The sequence below is a fragment of the Coenobita brevimanus genome, chromosome 104, assembly GCF_032717465.1.
Source record: "Coenobita brevimanus isolate Jiangsu-jjx chromosome 104, ASM3271746v2, whole genome shotgun sequence".
Taxonomy (NCBI): Eukaryota; Metazoa; Arthropoda; class Malacostraca; order Decapoda; family Coenobitidae; genus Coenobita; species Coenobita brevimanus.
In genome coordinates, this window is record NC_137057.1 from 42,582,164 (window position 1) to 42,599,337 (window position 17,174).

The 17,174-nt window shown below is 40.6% G+C and overlaps 1 protein-coding gene across 1 annotated transcript in view; it reads right to left on the reverse strand.

The window, feature by feature from the left end:
* Window positions 1-417: 417 nt before the first annotated feature.
* LOC145415931 (uncharacterized) overlaps window positions 418-17,174 on the reverse strand; it is a 65,860-nt gene continuing 49,103 nt past the window's right edge. The window contains exons 2-5 of the mRNA XM_080285040.1: window positions 4,596-4,742; window positions 3,445-3,636; window positions 1,437-1,546; window positions 418-582 (exon numbers count right to left, since the gene is read on the reverse strand). Coding sequence (XP_080141166.1) covers window positions 529-582; window positions 1,437-1,546; window positions 3,445-3,636; window positions 4,596-4,713 — 474 coding nt within the window. The 5' untranslated portion in view covers window positions 4,714-4,742 and the 3' untranslated portion in view covers window positions 418-528. The remainder of the gene's footprint in view (window positions 583-1,436; window positions 1,547-3,444; window positions 3,637-4,595; window positions 4,743-17,174) is intronic.

The following is a 17,174-nucleotide window of genomic DNA, read 5'->3' on the forward strand; positions in this document are numbered from 1 at the left end:
AACCTGGTAGACTGCAAGATAGTGAACTACTAGAAAAATATTTGAGTTGGTGCCTCGTATGTCCAGTTCAGGCACTTAGTGTCAGGGGAACACTTTTCATGTGATCTCTAGTAAAGAAACTTCCCAGTGTGGTTGCACCTGATTAGTATAGTTCCTTTAATGACTGGAATGCACAGGCTTCAGCACCAAGACAAAGCAATGTTCCCTTGAAGAACTAGCATTAAGGGTTATGTTGAAAAGGGAATTATATATACCGGTATCTGTACATTACTGTTCCTTATACTTTTAGTGGAAATGATTTTATGTGATACTTTCTATCATTTAAATTATCAATATTCAGAACTGGGTAAAAAATATATATGATCTGTATGTTAGTCAGGTAATAAAAACAATGTAAGATGCTGCTTTGGATTTATTCACTTACACACTCGTGCGCGCGAACACACAGACACAGGCGCATGCACACAGAATGGAGATTGGTCCTGGTTCCGGTTCACGTTGGGTCAGGTCGGTTCAGCGGTTTCCATGTTATCCAAGAATTCCAAAAATTATTCTAAGCAAGCAGAAGATGAAGTCGGTGAGCTGTGGGGGAGAGAGAGGGAGAGAGTGAGTTATAGGAGTTATGGATCTTTTTTTCAGAAAGAGAGAGGGAGAGAGAGAGATTCCATGGGTTATTGATCTTTTTTTGATGTTAGAGAGAGAGAAGTTATAGTTCTTTTGGATCTTTTTTTGATGTTAGAAAGATATACATGTTATTGGGGTTATGGATATTTTTTTCAGGATATATATATATATATATATATATATATATATATATATATATATATATATAAAATATATATATATACCCTATATATTTATAGAGACAGACAGACAGCCAGACAGACAGACAGACAGACAGAAACAGGGAGAGACAGACAGACAGAGAGGTTACACGCGATATGCATGTTTTTTTTTTTTTTTTTTTTTTCCGGCGAAAGATAAGCTATAGAGGTTATGGATTTTTTTTTTAACGACTACGACTTAACGCAAAGTAAAATTTCAACAAAAGAGTGATAATGATCGAGGAAGTAAGCATCGTATGTTAATACATACTTTAATTACTATAAAATAAAAAAATATCAGATAATTCTCTCTCTCTCTCTCTCTCTCTCTCTCTCTCTCTCTCTGGGGGCACGGTGGCTCAGTGGTAGAGCATCAAGCTCGTAATCGGGGTATTGCGAGTTCAAGCTTCGCCCGGGACTGCCGTGCCGGGAGTGGCAGCGCGCTCCTATAACCTAGCGGGGCTATATAATCCAATACAGGGTCTAGCTCGGGGGAAAGCCATTTCTCCCATTTTCTTTCTCTCTCTCTCTCTCTCTCTCTCTCTCTCTCTCTCTCTCTCTCTCTCTCTCTCTCTCTCCATCATTTTTTCTATATCTATCTGTCGTACTCACAAAGCCTAGTATCTTCAGCTTCGACAGCAGACACGCGATGACCTCCGGGAGGGTTTCAAGGCCGAAGATTTGTACCAAGATATCCAAGTTCACCTCAGGTGATGTGTCGACTGTGGTAGAGGAAGGGGAGAGGTTCGATTAGGTCAAGTGATTAGAGAACCTGCCTGACGTTTGAAAGGACATAGGCAATCCAGGACAGAGCAGGGTAATGAAGAGGAAGGCAGGGAAGGGAAGAAAAATTTAGAAGAAGGCAGGGCAGGGCAAGGCAGGTGAGCCGTTTGGAGGAATGTTGGATGGGGATGTGACTGAGAGAGAATTAATCTTTCTCACTCTAGTTGTTTAGGAATCAGTGTAATATCTTCGCCATCGACAGCATTATCGTCTTATACTTATTTGAAATCTACAACCCAGAAATAAAAACAAATCAACCAGAAGATTAAAAATATTTACCGCACCACAAATAATAACAAATTTGCCTCTAGATTAAACATTTTCGCCACATTCAACTACGTGATGAATCCAGCTTGGCAGAAGAAACTGAAAATAAGTCTTCATATTAAAGGGAAGTAGCTTAGCGAATTCAAGAAAAGCCGAGATAATGACATCTAACAAGTAGATGGAGAAGAATGCTATGAAGTTTGATCGCGAAATAGGAGAAAATATAGTGTTTTAGGAATTTAACAATGATCAAAGCACGAGACAGAGCTAAGGGATCTGAAGTATGTCGCAGGTTTGGAGAAGGCATATTAGGGCACTGTGAAGCATGGGGAAGAAGGGGTCAGGGTAGGAAAGCAAAGTGACCCTGAAGGTCCTGTATTCATGCAAGCAGTGATCATTGAATACTAGGGACCGAAAAAGGGTAGAAGTGCTGGTGATGAAGTGTTCCAGGTCTGTATGTGGAATTACATGACTTAGCAGAGTGAAAGAGGACATTGATAGAGCTTGAAAGACCAGGGACGTGTTAAAGTAGACGTAGTGCAATGGAATGGGCAGATCAGGCTAAGTTATGGTAAAGCCGGTAGAGAGAAGGTGTGGTGGGAGATTGATGACAGTATACAGATTAGAAGTGGAGTTAATGAGGGAAATAATGAGATCTAGGCGAATGAAGGAATGATAGTGATAAAAAGTTTTATAACTGGAGGTGTGACAATCCAGGAGTGTGGGAAGCGTGTTTGGTATCAAGCAAATTGAAATAAAGTGGCTCCTGGGAAAACGACTCTGCCAGTCTTCTGTCAGAGGAAGAAGTGAAGCAGCTGGGGTAAATCGTGAATAAGAGGAGGATGAGTGTGTAGGAGTTTTAAGATAGTTTGAAAGAGAGACCATTTAATTAGACTGCTGAGGAAAAGAATGAGAGTGACAGAGGTTGCTTTCTCTTGCTTTCCGGCACCACCAACCTGGAATGAGTAACATGTGGTGAGAATAGAATAAAGTCATAGTACTGGCACCAAAATAATATAAAACAGTAAAACAGAATCACAAAAAATAAAGGTATGGTATTGGCGCCAGAGTAAAACAAAAGTCTTTAAATCGACGATATGAGATTCAGAGAAAAACAGAATCGCATAACATAATGCTCAGGTATGAGAGCCAGAGTGTAATAGAATCACATAGCATTAAGTTAGGGTATGAGATCCAGTGTAAAACAGAATCACACAATATAAAACTAAGGTATGGGAGCCAGATTAATCACATAACATAAAGAATGGGCATGAGAGCCAGATTAAAACAATCACATAACATAAAGCTGTGGCATGAGAGACAGGGTAAAACAGAGTAAGAAAATCAACGTAACACAGAGTGACTATATCAAAATGAGCAAAAACAGGAACAATATGAAAATAAGCGGAAGACAGAGTGACAGTGTGAAAATCAGCTTAAAACAGTGACAATATGAAAATCACCTTAATTAAAATGAGTGACATTATGCAAATCAGGATGAAAGAGTGACATTGTGAAAATCAGTGTAAAACGTGTAACAGTATAAAAATCAGCGTGAGATGGACATTACCGGTAATGTTAGCGAGAAGGTCCAAGTTCACCTCAAGTTCCAACTCTGCGACGCACTCTGTCAAAATTTCCTTTATTGTTGTCAGCAGGGCTTCGGTGAGGCCTCCGCAGAGTATGTCAAGTTCCAGGACGCAGCCCAACAAGTTGATCTCGCACGCGGGTAACAGGAGCGGCCCCTGACATGTTACGTCGACTGTAGAGGATTCGGAGAATGGGGTTATTAGAGGCGGGGAGAAAAGAGGGAGGCAGAGAAGGCATCTGAAAAAGGGAAGAGAGAAGAGGGAGACAGGGGAGGAAACAGGAAGGACGGTGAAAAAGGGAGAGGAGTTGGTAGGCAGTTGGAGGTAATGAATTCTCTCCTTCACATACTGGTATGGCTTTGGCTGTGGAGGGTTACGGAGAATGTTAGTAGAGTTGCAGGTGTAGGAGGAGGCAAAGGCAGAACGGAAAAGACTGAGATAAACTGAAAAGAACGAGGAGGAAGAGAGAGAGGAAGAAAGGCTTATCCTAATATGCTGATTGGCTGTGTGAATTTTTTAGACTTTTGAGAATAAGATTACAAATCTAAGTCTATTATCTGATCGAAGTTTTGGTAGATTCGACCCATTCATTAGTAGTAAAAATAATGCAAATAAAGCAACTTCTTTATAGTAAGCCTGTGACAGTAGGAGAAAGAACCTGAGTAAGAAAGTCCTGGAAACTTCTTTCACCAATCTCCATAATTGGGTATTGAGTAAATGAGCGAGTGAGATGGAACATCCTTTGAGTATGAGTGAACCTGCATGAGATGAAGGGAGTGCGAGTGTCTGTGGGAGTCAGTTAAGACTGAGAGAATGAGAATATATAGTAGAAACGTTCTTTCAGCTGCGTTAGGTTTCTTATCTGTTTGAATAGTTGTAAGTGAATCAGTAAATACAATAAATACTGCTGAATGGATGTGTGTGTGTGTGTGTGTGTGTGTGTGTGTGTGTGTGTGTGTGTGTGTGTGTGTGTGTGTGTGTGTGTGTGTGTGTGTGTGTGTGTGTGTTTTATATATGATACCTTCTCATACCAGGGAGTATGCCAATGAATGTGAGACTGAATATGCATGTTAGAAGGAGAACCAGCAAATGAGAGTGACATTCAGACGACAACCAAAACACAGCCACTAACCAAGCGGAGGAACAACAACGTCAAGGAAGACGTTGGACCCGCTGCAGGGCAGAAGCTGTGCCAGACTTCCTCCGGCCAGAAGACCCATGACGAAGAGGCTGAGAAGGGCCATCCGCATGGTGGTGGTTGTGGTGGTGGTGGTGGTGCCTGTAGGGGAGAGGGAGAGAGTGACTGTGGGAGTGGGGTAGGTAGGTGACGGGAGGTAGCGTGGAGAGTGAGTGGGAAATTACTGAAAGCAAATAAGGGGAGGGAGAGTGAAGGATGTGTCAGGAGTGAGGTGGGAAGTGGTAGGTGGGGGGAGAGTGGGCGATGAGTGGAGAGTGTGTGTGTGTGGGAGTGAGAAAGGAATGTAAAAGGAGGTAAAATGTGAGATGAGTGAGGAATGTCTCTGAGAGTAGGGAAGGAATGTAAAGGGGGTGGGGTTGGGAAGAGCGGGGCATGAGTGAGGAATGAGTGTGGAAATGGCAAGGCAGGTAATTGGACGGAGAGTGAAGGATAAGTGGGCAGCGAATGGGGAAGTGGTAAGGCAGGTATGGGAAGGGAGGTGAGGGATGAGTGGGGAGTAAGTGTTGGAATGGAGACGGAAACTGAGGGAAGCGTGAGCGAGGAGTGAAGAATTGGTAAAGTTACCTGTTTATATTCCTTTTAACCTTAATTTGTCCCTGATTTACATCTTTTTGCAGCTTACTTCATGCAGCTCAGTGGTAGAATAGGACAAAGCTACGTCGTTACATCCTTTCTTTGACTATCTTCCTATTCTAGTGTTAACCCGTTATTGCAAATCATAATTCACGATGGAGACATGACAATTTTAGGCCAAGTTGGAGAGAAATCAATGCCAAGAGAACCAAGGATCAAACAACTTCCGATATGTTTTTTAAATTCCTTCGATAATGCTATTTCCCTGCTAAAAGATAGTCAGAGGAAAAAAAAGCCAGTTTATACAAGAAATGAAATCCTCTTAGCTTTAATTCATCAGGCGAATTTTTCTATATATTACTAAGAGGGAATATTGTAATAAAATTATGGCTATAGATGCTTAGTGAGTTACTGGCAAAGTCTCACCGAGATTTTATGCTGCATATGTTCACAATAATAGTAACTTATTTTGCTCTAGGATGTGAAAGCTGTCGGTTTTCTCTGAGTTAATCAAGGATTTTAGCCAATTCTGTAGCAGAGTTTATCCCATAAGTAAAGAGTATCAGATGATTTTACCGCGTATTTAACAGAAAAGACTTAGTAGTAGTGATAGGGTAACCAGTCGTAAAAGAGATTTTTACATTGTTTCACCACAAGAAGTGCCCAGAGTTGAAGAAATGTTAAGTGGTAGCACGTATAAAATGGGTTGTATCTGAATTAACTTTATGAATGAGGTTACCTGATTCTTCGCTGTGGAAGAGAAGGTGAGTGGAGTGAAGAGGAGAGGTGTGGATTCCGTCTTTTATAGGGAGATGAGACCGAGGAGAATGTAAGGGGAGATGGAAGGGGGAATGTGCAGAAGTAAAGGTGAGGTAGTGGGGGGAGGATGGGGGGAAGAAGGAAAGAGAGAAGAGGAAAGTGGGGACGGAGAAGGGAGGGAGTGAGTTAAGGGGGTGCGGTGAGAGAGAGGAGGAGGGAGGGATAGGGGGAGTATAGCATGCAAGGACCTTGAGAGAGGAAGGGAGATAATTAGGGAGAGTGAGAAGAGGCGGGATGGAGGGAAGTAGGAAAGACGGTGAGAGACTGGAGGGGAAGGTGGGTAGTGGAAGGAGAGAGAGAGAGAGAGAGAGAGAGAGAGAGAGAGAGAGAGAGAGAGAGAGAGAGAGTGAGAGAGAGAGAGAGAGAGAGAGAGAGAGAGAGAGAGAGAGAGAGAGAGAGAGAGAGAGAGAGAGAGAGAGATAAGGTTGATGAAACTACATGGTAGGACATAATACTCTCAGAAAGATATTTTTCTTGTTTTGTTAGAGGTATCTCCAGACGACTTTATATCCCTTAGGAGATACATGGATCAGATCTTGCATTCATTAACCTCTGTACTGGCAGATTTCCCAGCTAAAGTAGATAAATAAAGACCGTTATGAGGAAAAATAAAATAAAATAACTCGTCTCACCTAATCCATCCATCAGTTCTTCCACCCTAATATTTTCGCCATTTATTGTACGCCTGTAAGTGTGATAGGAGTGTGAGTTCACAGTATGTAATAAGGTAATAAATATAGTTAATCAGAATCGTATAAGTACAACGGCGACAGATGGTTTCATTACACAGGTGACAGGTGATTTCACTTTGAATGTTGCTTATAGTATTTTTTTTTTTTTTCGAATATTTCAAGCTAAATTGTTTTCCTTGTATTTGGCATAAAGTTTTATCTTCATGTTGTACTGATTAAAATACTGGCCATGTATAATTAAGTGGGATAACTGTAAATTTGTTTATAGGTTTATTGTTTCAAAATGTAAAGAGGGAAGGATGTAAAGACGACTTTTTGATACTTGATGAATAGGAGAGAGACTCCGTGAAGGACCAGTACCCTGAGGAACACCACACCTGAGTGCTTTAGAAGATTTGTGACACTCGACTACAGTTGTCTTCGTTATTATTATTATTATTATTATTATTAGTAGTAGTAGTAGTAGTAGTAGTAGTAGCAGTATCGTAATAATAGTAATGATAATAATAATAAAAATAATAATAATAATAATAATAATCATAATAATAGTAATAATAATAATAATAATAATAATAATGATAATAATAATAATAATAATAATAATAATAATAATAATAATTATTATTATTATTATTATTATTATTATTACTACTACTACTACTACTATGATACGGAGATGGAGATGATGACGTGCATTATTATTTTTTGTTTTATGTTATTATTATTGTTATTATTATTTTTATTAATATTATTATTGTTATTATTATTATTATTATTATTATTATTAATATTATTATTTATTACTTAGAGTCTTCTGATCAGTAGCAACTCCAACAACCTGTGACCTTTATTCGCTCCTCCTCCTCCTCCCACACACATGAACTCGCTCTTATCATTTAGTTTTTCATCTATACCTCACTTTTTCTAAGATATACTCTTCTTACTAATAATTCCCTACATATTAGTACATCCGACGCTGTCAATTATTCCTGTAATTGGCTGAATGGTAAGATACGGCTGGTGAATTTAGGAACATATTTCTTAAGGTAATGAAGTTAATAAGCATCTGCTGGTGTGGCGTGAATCATTTGCCTACGGTATGCGTGTGGAAGGAAGAACACATGTTTAAGTACACGGAGCAGAAGCCTGCAAGCTGGTGTTAAATGCGGCCACACTTGTTTGAAAAAGGTGATCGGCAAGACGAAGCGACCCACCGGGTCAGAGCCGCTGCAGTATCTGAGTCTTAACGATGGACGGACCCCTGAGCCTCGTTTCCTCTTGTCGGTCACATGTTTGGAGCAAGTGTGGCCGCCGACTTAGGCACGGTTAGATACACATTAGAGACCATTAATGCATTCGCACACACACACACACACACACACACACACACACACACACACACACACACACACACACACACACACACACACACACACACACACAAAATATACATTCATAACAGCGGCCGAGTCAGTCCACTTGAAGGCGAAGACCTCTCATGATTTTCCATCCCGTCCTACAGTTTAGCTATTAGTCTTGTCCATCGATTACCAGCAAATTTCCACATTTCATATCTCTATTTTGCTCCTTGTCTGGCTCTTTCTCTCACTCATCTCAGGCTTGCCTCTCCGTTGCCCTGGTTGTTCGTCTGTTGTCTGCCTGGGACATGACCTATTTATATTACATACTTTTTTCTCCCGCTATCCAGGAAACTTTCTTTTCATGTTTAAAAGTTTTCTTTGTTACTTTGTTAAAAACTTTAATATGTCCAACTGTGTCATAGCTATGAAACAGCCCAGTTAGTTCACTTGGCTGGTCTGCATCTACTGTATAGCAGAACTAATTCATATTTTTTCTTAATTTTTACTTTAAGCATATTGTAAAAAGTCTTCATCTCCAAAGTCACATGTATCTTTAATGAGATCATTGGTGCGATCGTCCTTACCTCCTGCTTTATCCATGTTCATTCCTCATAAGAGGTTTTTTTTTTTTTTTTTTTTTTCAGTTGTATTGCTGCGGTTTGGTCATTCCACTATTTCCATATCCTGAACTGGCTCTTCAGTCACAATGTTACTCTTATACAGTTTGTAATAAAATATTCTACTAAGTTCACATTTATTTATTTATTTTTCTCAGGTAACATCTTTCAGAGGAGACATTTGGTTTCCTCCCATCCCAAGCTTCCCCCTAGTTTCTTTCGACCTACACAATTCCTTGAAATTTATTCAGCCCTGCTCATATCATCCTTTCGCACATCTTCGTTTTTTTTTTTTATTAATTTTTTGCTCAGTTGCTTTTCCATGCCTCGTTAATAGCCAATGTTTGAACAGATGAATTCCAGTCACTTTTATTTACAATTGCATTCAGTTTTTGAAAATTAGCCTTCTTGTACTGGACCACTTTCTCGCAACTACTGTAACATGGTCTTTATTGAGTTTAAGTGTAATAGTGCTATACAGTGGTGATTTACTAAATTCTTCTGACGAGAGAGAGAGAGAGAGAGAGAGAGAGAGAGAGAGAGAGAGAGAGAGAGAGAGAGAGAGAGAGAGAGAGAGAGAGCATCTACAGTTTACCGCCTCATAATTCGCCTCACTTTAAATCATCTGACACCATCAGTTTTTCCTTAATTGACCAAATTTGTAAGTTTTCGCTTCCGAATTAACATAAGTATTTATTAAGCTTACTAGAGCAATAACTTCTGCTGGCGTTTATCGTGTGTCTTTTGAAGGAAGAACACTTGTATAAGTATTCCGGAGCAGATCCTTTCAAACTGGTGTTAAGGCACACTTCTATACTCATCACACACACACACACACACACACACACACACAGTATACATATATATATATATATATATATATATATATATATATATATATATATATATATATATATATATATATATATATATATATATGCATCTATAGCAGCAGCCTTAGTCAGTCCACTGAATCACAAAGACCTCTCTGGTCATTTTCCATCACGTCCTACAGTATTGCTTATTAGCCTGTTTCATCATATAGCAGCAAATTTCCGAATACCAGCGAATTTCCGCATTTCATATCTTCATTTTGCTCCTTGTCTGGCTCTTCCCTTCACTCATCTCGGGCCTGCCTCTCCGTTGCATTGGTTGTCTGTCTATTGTCTGCTCTACCTGGGATATGACCTGTTTATATTACTTACGTTTTTCCCTGCTATCCAGGAAACGCTATTTTCATGTTTATAAGTTTTCTTACTTTAAAATTTTAATATGGTCAACTGTCGCTTAGCTTCGAAACAGTCCAATTTGTTCACTTGGCTGGTCTGTGCTAGTACCCTGTCTAGGTAAACTCTTTTACCTATGTCTGTCAACTTGTGCCTTACCTTCTTGCTGGAAGTTTGCTTTCATTCAGCCTCTTCCGAAAAGGAATGATCGTTCCTAACCCACACAGTATCGTCCAATTGCCTCATTATGTTGTTTTAGAAACTGTTTGAGGGTATGTTTAACTGGAAGATTCTGGAGCATTGTCCTTTCATACACTTTTTTCTGTTAGCGATGCTCCACTGGTGATGTACACCTTGCCGTATGATTTTTGGCCATCCTCCTTTTGGGACTGTAGCGAAACCTTTGTCATTGCACGTGTCATAGTCAAAGCTATCGACCGAGTTTGGCAAAATTTGATGATTTCCAAAGCGCGATTTTATGGTTTCTTTCCTGTCTGTGCCTTCATCTCAGGCTTTCTTTGTGGTCGTTCTGTAGCTGCTATTGTAGACTGCCTATGTTCGTCTTCTAAAACTATCGATAGTGGTGTTCCTTAGTGCTCTGTACTCTCACCGGCTCTTTCCCTTCTATTCATAATTGATTCTCTAAACTGCATTTTTATCCCTGTCCACTCTCACTCAGATGGCTCCATCCTTCACATTCCTAAATGCTTGTTTCGGTGTCCGTTTCTTCAGTTCTTTAAGTCATGATGTGATGAAGCTGTGGCTCACTACTTTCTGATTTGACACCCTTTTTTTATTCTCTTTCTCTCTCTCTCTCTGGATAGATATGTAAATATATATATATATATATATATATATATATATATATATATATATATTTATATATATATATATATATATATATATATATATATATATATATATTGTATCTACATCTTCTGTCTCGTTACAATCTTCAACAGGAATGTCTCTTAATATTTTACAATACACAGCTCAATGCTTCATTGTCTCGTAATATCCTTGGGTTTTCTTTCTCTACGAGTCTTGAAAAGATCATACTACCACTCGTGCAAAATCTTCTTCCAAGGGTTTACGTGTACTAAACCGACACCGTGTTTTCTTTACACTAGACTAGACAGTTGTTGACTTTGTATAGGGGTGTTATTCGCCCGTGTGTGGAGTCCATCTATCATGTTTGGCGTTGGAGTCGTTCCCCACATACCGTTCTTGTAAACATGGTTGAATCAAAGACTTATCGTCTGTTAACATCCCCTATCTCACTGACTCCCTTCAACCTATCCCTCTTCTCTGCAGTGTTGTATCTTTATCTTTGCACCATTGCTGTTTTGGTGTTTTTCTGAAACGTCTCATTGCACCCTTCGTCCATTATCGCAGCGCGTAGAACATTTCTGGCAGCACACTCTCACCCCTTCTCTGCTCAGTTCTTTAGTGCTAGAGTAAACGATACTCAGTCATTCACTTATGCAGCAGGTCAGCTCCGGAACTGCCTTCTTCATCCTGTATTTTCATTTATCTCTGACCTCAGTCACATCTCAGAATAAGTGGATCTTCAAATTTGCATTGTTGTGTTTTGTTTTCCGTGTAAAGAAGAACTTTTGGGGTTTTTAGTCTTTGGTTGTTTCTTCCTTGCATGAGAAAGTGCGTTTTTCTATTGCTTGTATCTCCTACTTTCCTCTGATAAATTGTTCTTTTTTTCTTGTTCCACGGGACATCTATCAGTATTTTTCCAAGTCTCTCCGAAGACTCCTACGTTTGCTGTACAACGACTTCGTTCGCCTCAGTGTGGTAAACCCGCAGCAGCCGACACTGATGATATATTCGGTCGGGTAGTGTCGTCATTGTCAGTTGCTGCGGACTCACCACACTGACTTTCAACGTCCATGGAGAGAAAAACAGGACAGACGACCTGACTCTTCATGTGGACTGCTCATCCCAAGGTTTCGTTTGCAAAGGCACCTAGATTGTAAAAATTCGTATATTCTTGACAACTCTTGCTCCGGATCAGCGCTGACTACGCCAAAGTTATCTGTTGCATCGCTGCTGATGATTAAGGACCATGATTAGACGGAACTCGCCTTTGTTGTATAGAAAGAGGCTGGTGTTGGTGAGGGACCCCTTCATATGGTGGCATCCATATAGCAGGGCAACTTCGCTGACTGGTCATAGGAACGTCTCTCAACTCCTTGCCTATCTAGTGAAAAGAACCTGGTAGACTGCAAGATAGTGAACAATTAGAAAAAAAAAAAATAGTTGGTGCCTCGTATGTCCAGTTCAGGCACTTAGTGTCAGGGGAACACTTTTCATGTGATCCCACATAAAGAAACTTCCCAGTGTGGTTGCACCTGATTAGTATGGTTCCTTTGATAACTGAAATGCACAGGTTTCAGCACCAAGACAAAGCAGTGTTCCCTTGAAGAACTACCATTAAGGGTTATGTTGAAAAGGGATTTATATATATATATATATATTTAAACATTACCGTTCCTTATAGCTCTTGTGGAAATGAATTAATATGATACTTTTTATCAGTTAAAATGCCTTTATTCAGAACTGGGTAAAAAATTATTATGATCTGTGTATTAGTCAGGTAATAAAAACAATGTAAGATGCTGCTTTAGATTAATTCACATACACACTCGCGCGCGCAGCACACACACACACTCCCACACACACACACACACACACACACACACACACACACACACACACACACACACACACACAGAATGGAGATTGGTCCTGGTTCCGGTTCACGTTGGTTCAGGTCGGTTCAACGGGTTCCATGTTATCCAAGAATTCCAAGAACTCCACCAAGCAAGCATGAGATGAATTCGAGGAGCTGTGGGGAGAGAGAGAGAGAGAGAGAGAGAGAGAGAGAGAGAGAGAGAGAGAGAGAGAGAGAGAGAGAGAGAGAGAGAGAGAGTTATAGGAGTTATGGATCTTTTTTTCAGGATGGACAGATAAGCCATAGGGCTTAGAGATCTTTTTCATATGTGTGTGTGTGTGTGTGTGTGTGTGTGTGTGTGTGAGAGAGAGAGAGAGAGAGAGAGAGAGAGAGAGAGAGAGAGAGAGAGAGAGAGAGAGAGAGAGTTATAGGGGTTATGGATCGTTTTTTCAGGATGGACAGATAAGTTATAGGGCTTACAGATTTTTTTCATGTGTGTGTGTGTGTGTGTGTGTGTGTGTGTGTGTGTGTGTGTGAGAGAGAGAGAGAGAGAGAGAGAGAGAGACAGACAGACAGACAGACACAGACAGACACACAGACAGACAGACAGAGACAGAGAGAGAGAGCCACAGGAGTTATACATGTTTTTTCCACGTTAGAGATAAGTTATATAGGTCATGGATTTTTTTTTTTTTTTTCAGTTTAGAACAACCACGGCGTAACACTTAAAGAAAAATTTTCACAATGTTTTTACTATAAAATAAAAAGTATCAGATAATAACTCTCTCTCTCTCTCTCTCTCTCTCTCTCTCTCTCTCTCTCTCTCTCTCTCTTTCTCATCAATTTTTCTATATCTATCTGTCGTACTCACAAAGCCAAGCTTCGACAACAAACACAGGAGGACCGCCACGAGGCTTTCAAGGCCGAAGATTTCTAGCAAGATATCCAAAATCACCTCAGGTGGTGTGCCGACTGTGGTAGAGGAAGGGGAGAGGGTCGATTAGGTCTAGTGATTAGAGAACCTGCCTGATGTTTGAAGGAACACAGGGCAGAGCAGGACATGGCAGGGTAATGAAGAGGAATGCAGGGCAGGGTAATGTTGAGTAATGCAGGGCAGAGTAATGTAGAGGAAGGCAGGGAGGGGCAGCATAATTTAGGGGAAAGCAGGCCAGGGCAAGGCAGGTTAGCAGTTTGGGGGAATCTTGGAGGGGGATTTGACTGAGAGAGAATAAATCTTTCTCATTCAAGTACTTAAGGAATCACTGTAATATCTTTGTCATCGACATCGCTGTTGTCTTATCATTATCTGAACTCTACATCCCACTAATATAAACTAATTATTCAGAAGATTTAAAAGATTTTCCACACCTCATATAAAAACAAATTAGCAGGAAGATTAGAGTGTTTCCCACACCATAAATAACAACAAATTTGCCTGAAGATTAAACAGATTCGCCACACTGAACTACTTGGTGAATCCAGTTTGCCAGAATAAGCTGAAAAAAAGTCTTCACATTAAATTGAAGAAGTTTATCGAATACAAGAAAAGCCGAGGTGATGACATCTAACACATGGAGTAGAACGCTATGTAAGCTTTATCGCTCAAGTGTAGGAGGAAATATAGTGCTGTAGGAATTTAAAACTGGCCAAAGCACCAGACAGAACTATGGGATCTCAAGCAAGTCGTAGGATAGGAGAGGAGGCATATTAGGGCAATGTGAAGCATGGGGAAGTAGGAAAGCAAGGTGACCCTGACGGTCCTGTATTGATGCATGCATCGATCTTTGAATACTAGGGACCGAAAAAGGGTGCAAGTGCTTTGATGAAGTGCTGCAGGTCTGTATGTGGAGTTAGATGACTTAGCAGAGTGAAAGAGGACATTGAAAGAGTTTGACAGGCCAGGGACGTGTTAAGGTAAACGTAGTGCAATGGAATGGGCAGATCAGGCTATGTTATGATATAGCCAGTAGAGAGAAGGTGTGGTGAGAGATAGACGACAGTATACAGATTAGAAGTGGAGTTAATGAGGGAAATGATGAGGTCGAGACGCAGCAGGAAGAATAGGGTTGAAATATATTTTTAACTAGAGGTGTGACCGAGTGTGAGAAGTGCGTATGGTATAAAGCAAAATGGAACGAAGTGGCTTAGGGAAGAACAACTCCATCAGTAACCTGCGACGGCAAGAAATGAAGCAGCTGGGGTAAACCGTGAATTAGAATTGGATGAGGGTGAAATAATTTGAAGATAGCTTTATGTAGACCATTAAATTAGACAGCTGAGAAACGGAATGAGAGTGACTGAGGTTGCTTTCTCCTGCTTTCCGGCATCACCAACGTGGAATGAGTAACATGTAGTAAGAATAGAATAAAGTTATAGTACTGCCACCAAAATAATATAAACCAGAGTAAAACAGAATCACATAAAATGAAGGTATGGTATTGGCGCCAGAGTAAAACAAAATCTCATAAGTCAAAGATATGAGAGTCAGAGAAAAACAAAATCGCATAATATAAAGCTGCTTAATGACAGCCAGAGTAAAATAGAATCACAAGGCAGTAAGTTAGGGTACCGTATTAGTCCCAGTGTAAAACAGAATCACACAACACAATGCTAAGGTATGGGAGCCAGAGTAATCACATAACAAAGAATGGGTATGAGAGCCAGATTAAAATAATCACATAACATAAAGCTGTGGTATGAGAGACAGTATAAAACAGAGTATGAAAATCGGCGTAATACAGAGTGACTATATCAAAATGAGAGTAAAACAGGAACAATATGAAAATCAGTGAAAGACAGAGTGACAGTGTGAAAATCAGCTTAAAACAATGACAATATGAAAATCAGCGAAAGACAGAGTGACTGTGTGAATATCAGCTTTAAACAGTGACATTGAAAATCAATTTAAAATGAGTGACATTATGAGAATTAGAGTAAGAGAAAGTGCATTGTGAAAATCAGTGTAAAACGAGTGACAGTATGAATATCAGCGTAAAACAAAGTGACATTACGGGTAATGTTAGCGAGAAGGTCCAAGATCACTTCCAGTTTCAACTCTGCGACGCTGTCTGTCAAAGTTTCGATTTTTATGTCCAGCAGGTCCTGGGTGAAGTCTCCGCAGAATATGTGAAGTTCCAAAATGCAGCCTAACACGGTGAGCTGGCACACGGGTAACAGAAGCGGCCCCTGACATACTACTCCGACTGTAAAAGGTTGGGAGAATATGGTTATTAGAGGCAGGGAGAAAAGAGGGAGGCAGGGAAAGCGTCTGAAAGAGGGAGGAGGAAAGAGGGAGACAGCTGAGGAAACATGAAGGACGAAGAAAAGGTGAGAGGAATGGGTAGGCAGTTGGAGGTAGTGAATTCTCTCCATCGCATATTGCTTTGGCTGTGGAGGGTTTAGGAGATTGCTAGTAGAGGAGCAGGTGAAGGAGGAGGCAGAGGAAGAACGGAAAAGACTGAGATAAACTGAAAAGAATGAGGAGGTAGAGAGATATGAAGAAAGGCTCTTCCTCATATGCTGCTTTGGCGGTGTGAATGGTTTAAACTTTAGAGTGTAACAATATAAATCTAAGTGTATTATGTAATGCAGGTTTTGGTAGATTCGACCCATCCATTACCAGTAAATGGTGCAAATAAAGTAACTTCTTTAAACTAAGCTTGTGACAGTAGGAGAAAGAACCTGCGGTAGAACGTCTCCGAAACTTTCTCTAATCACCATAAGTGGGTATTGAGTATATGAGTGAATGAGATGGAGCATCCTTTGGAGTATCAGTGAACCCGCATGGGGTGCAACGAGTGCGAGCGTCTGTGGGAGTTAATTAAGACTGAGGGAGTGAGAGTATATAGTAGAAACGATCGTTCAGCTGCGTTAGGTTTCGTGCCTGTGTGAATGATTTGTGTAAGTGAATCAATAAGTACAATAAATACTTCTGAAGGGATGTAGGTGTGTGTGTGTGTGTGTGTGTGTGTGTGTGTGTGTGTGTGTGTGTGTGTGTGTGTGTGTGTGTGTGTGTGTGTGTGTGTGTGTGTGTGTTTTATCTGATACCATCTGTTACCAGCGAGTGTACGAATGCATGTGTGAGTGAGTATGCATGTTAAAAGGGGAGACATCGAATGAGTGACATTCAGACGGCAACCAGAACACAACCACTAATGAATCCCGTGAATAACAGCTTCAATGAATACGTGAACCCACTACAGGGCAGTAAACTCTGTGCCAGACTTCCTCCGGTCAGAAGGCCATCCACATGGTGGTGGTGGTGGTTGTGGTGGTGGTGCCTGTAGGGAAGAGCGAGAGAGTGAGTGTGTTAGTGGGGAAGGTAGGCGAAGGGAGGGAGCGTGGAGAGTGAGTGGGAAATTAATGAAAGCAAATAAGGGTAGGAAAAGTTAAGGATGTGTGTGGAGTGAGATGGGAAGTGGTAAGTGGAGTGAGAGTGGGCGATGAATGAGGAGTGTGTGTGTGGGAGTGGGGAAGGAAAGTAGAAGGAGGGAAAATGGGGGATGAGTGAAGAATGTCTTTGAGAGTCGGGAAGGGTTG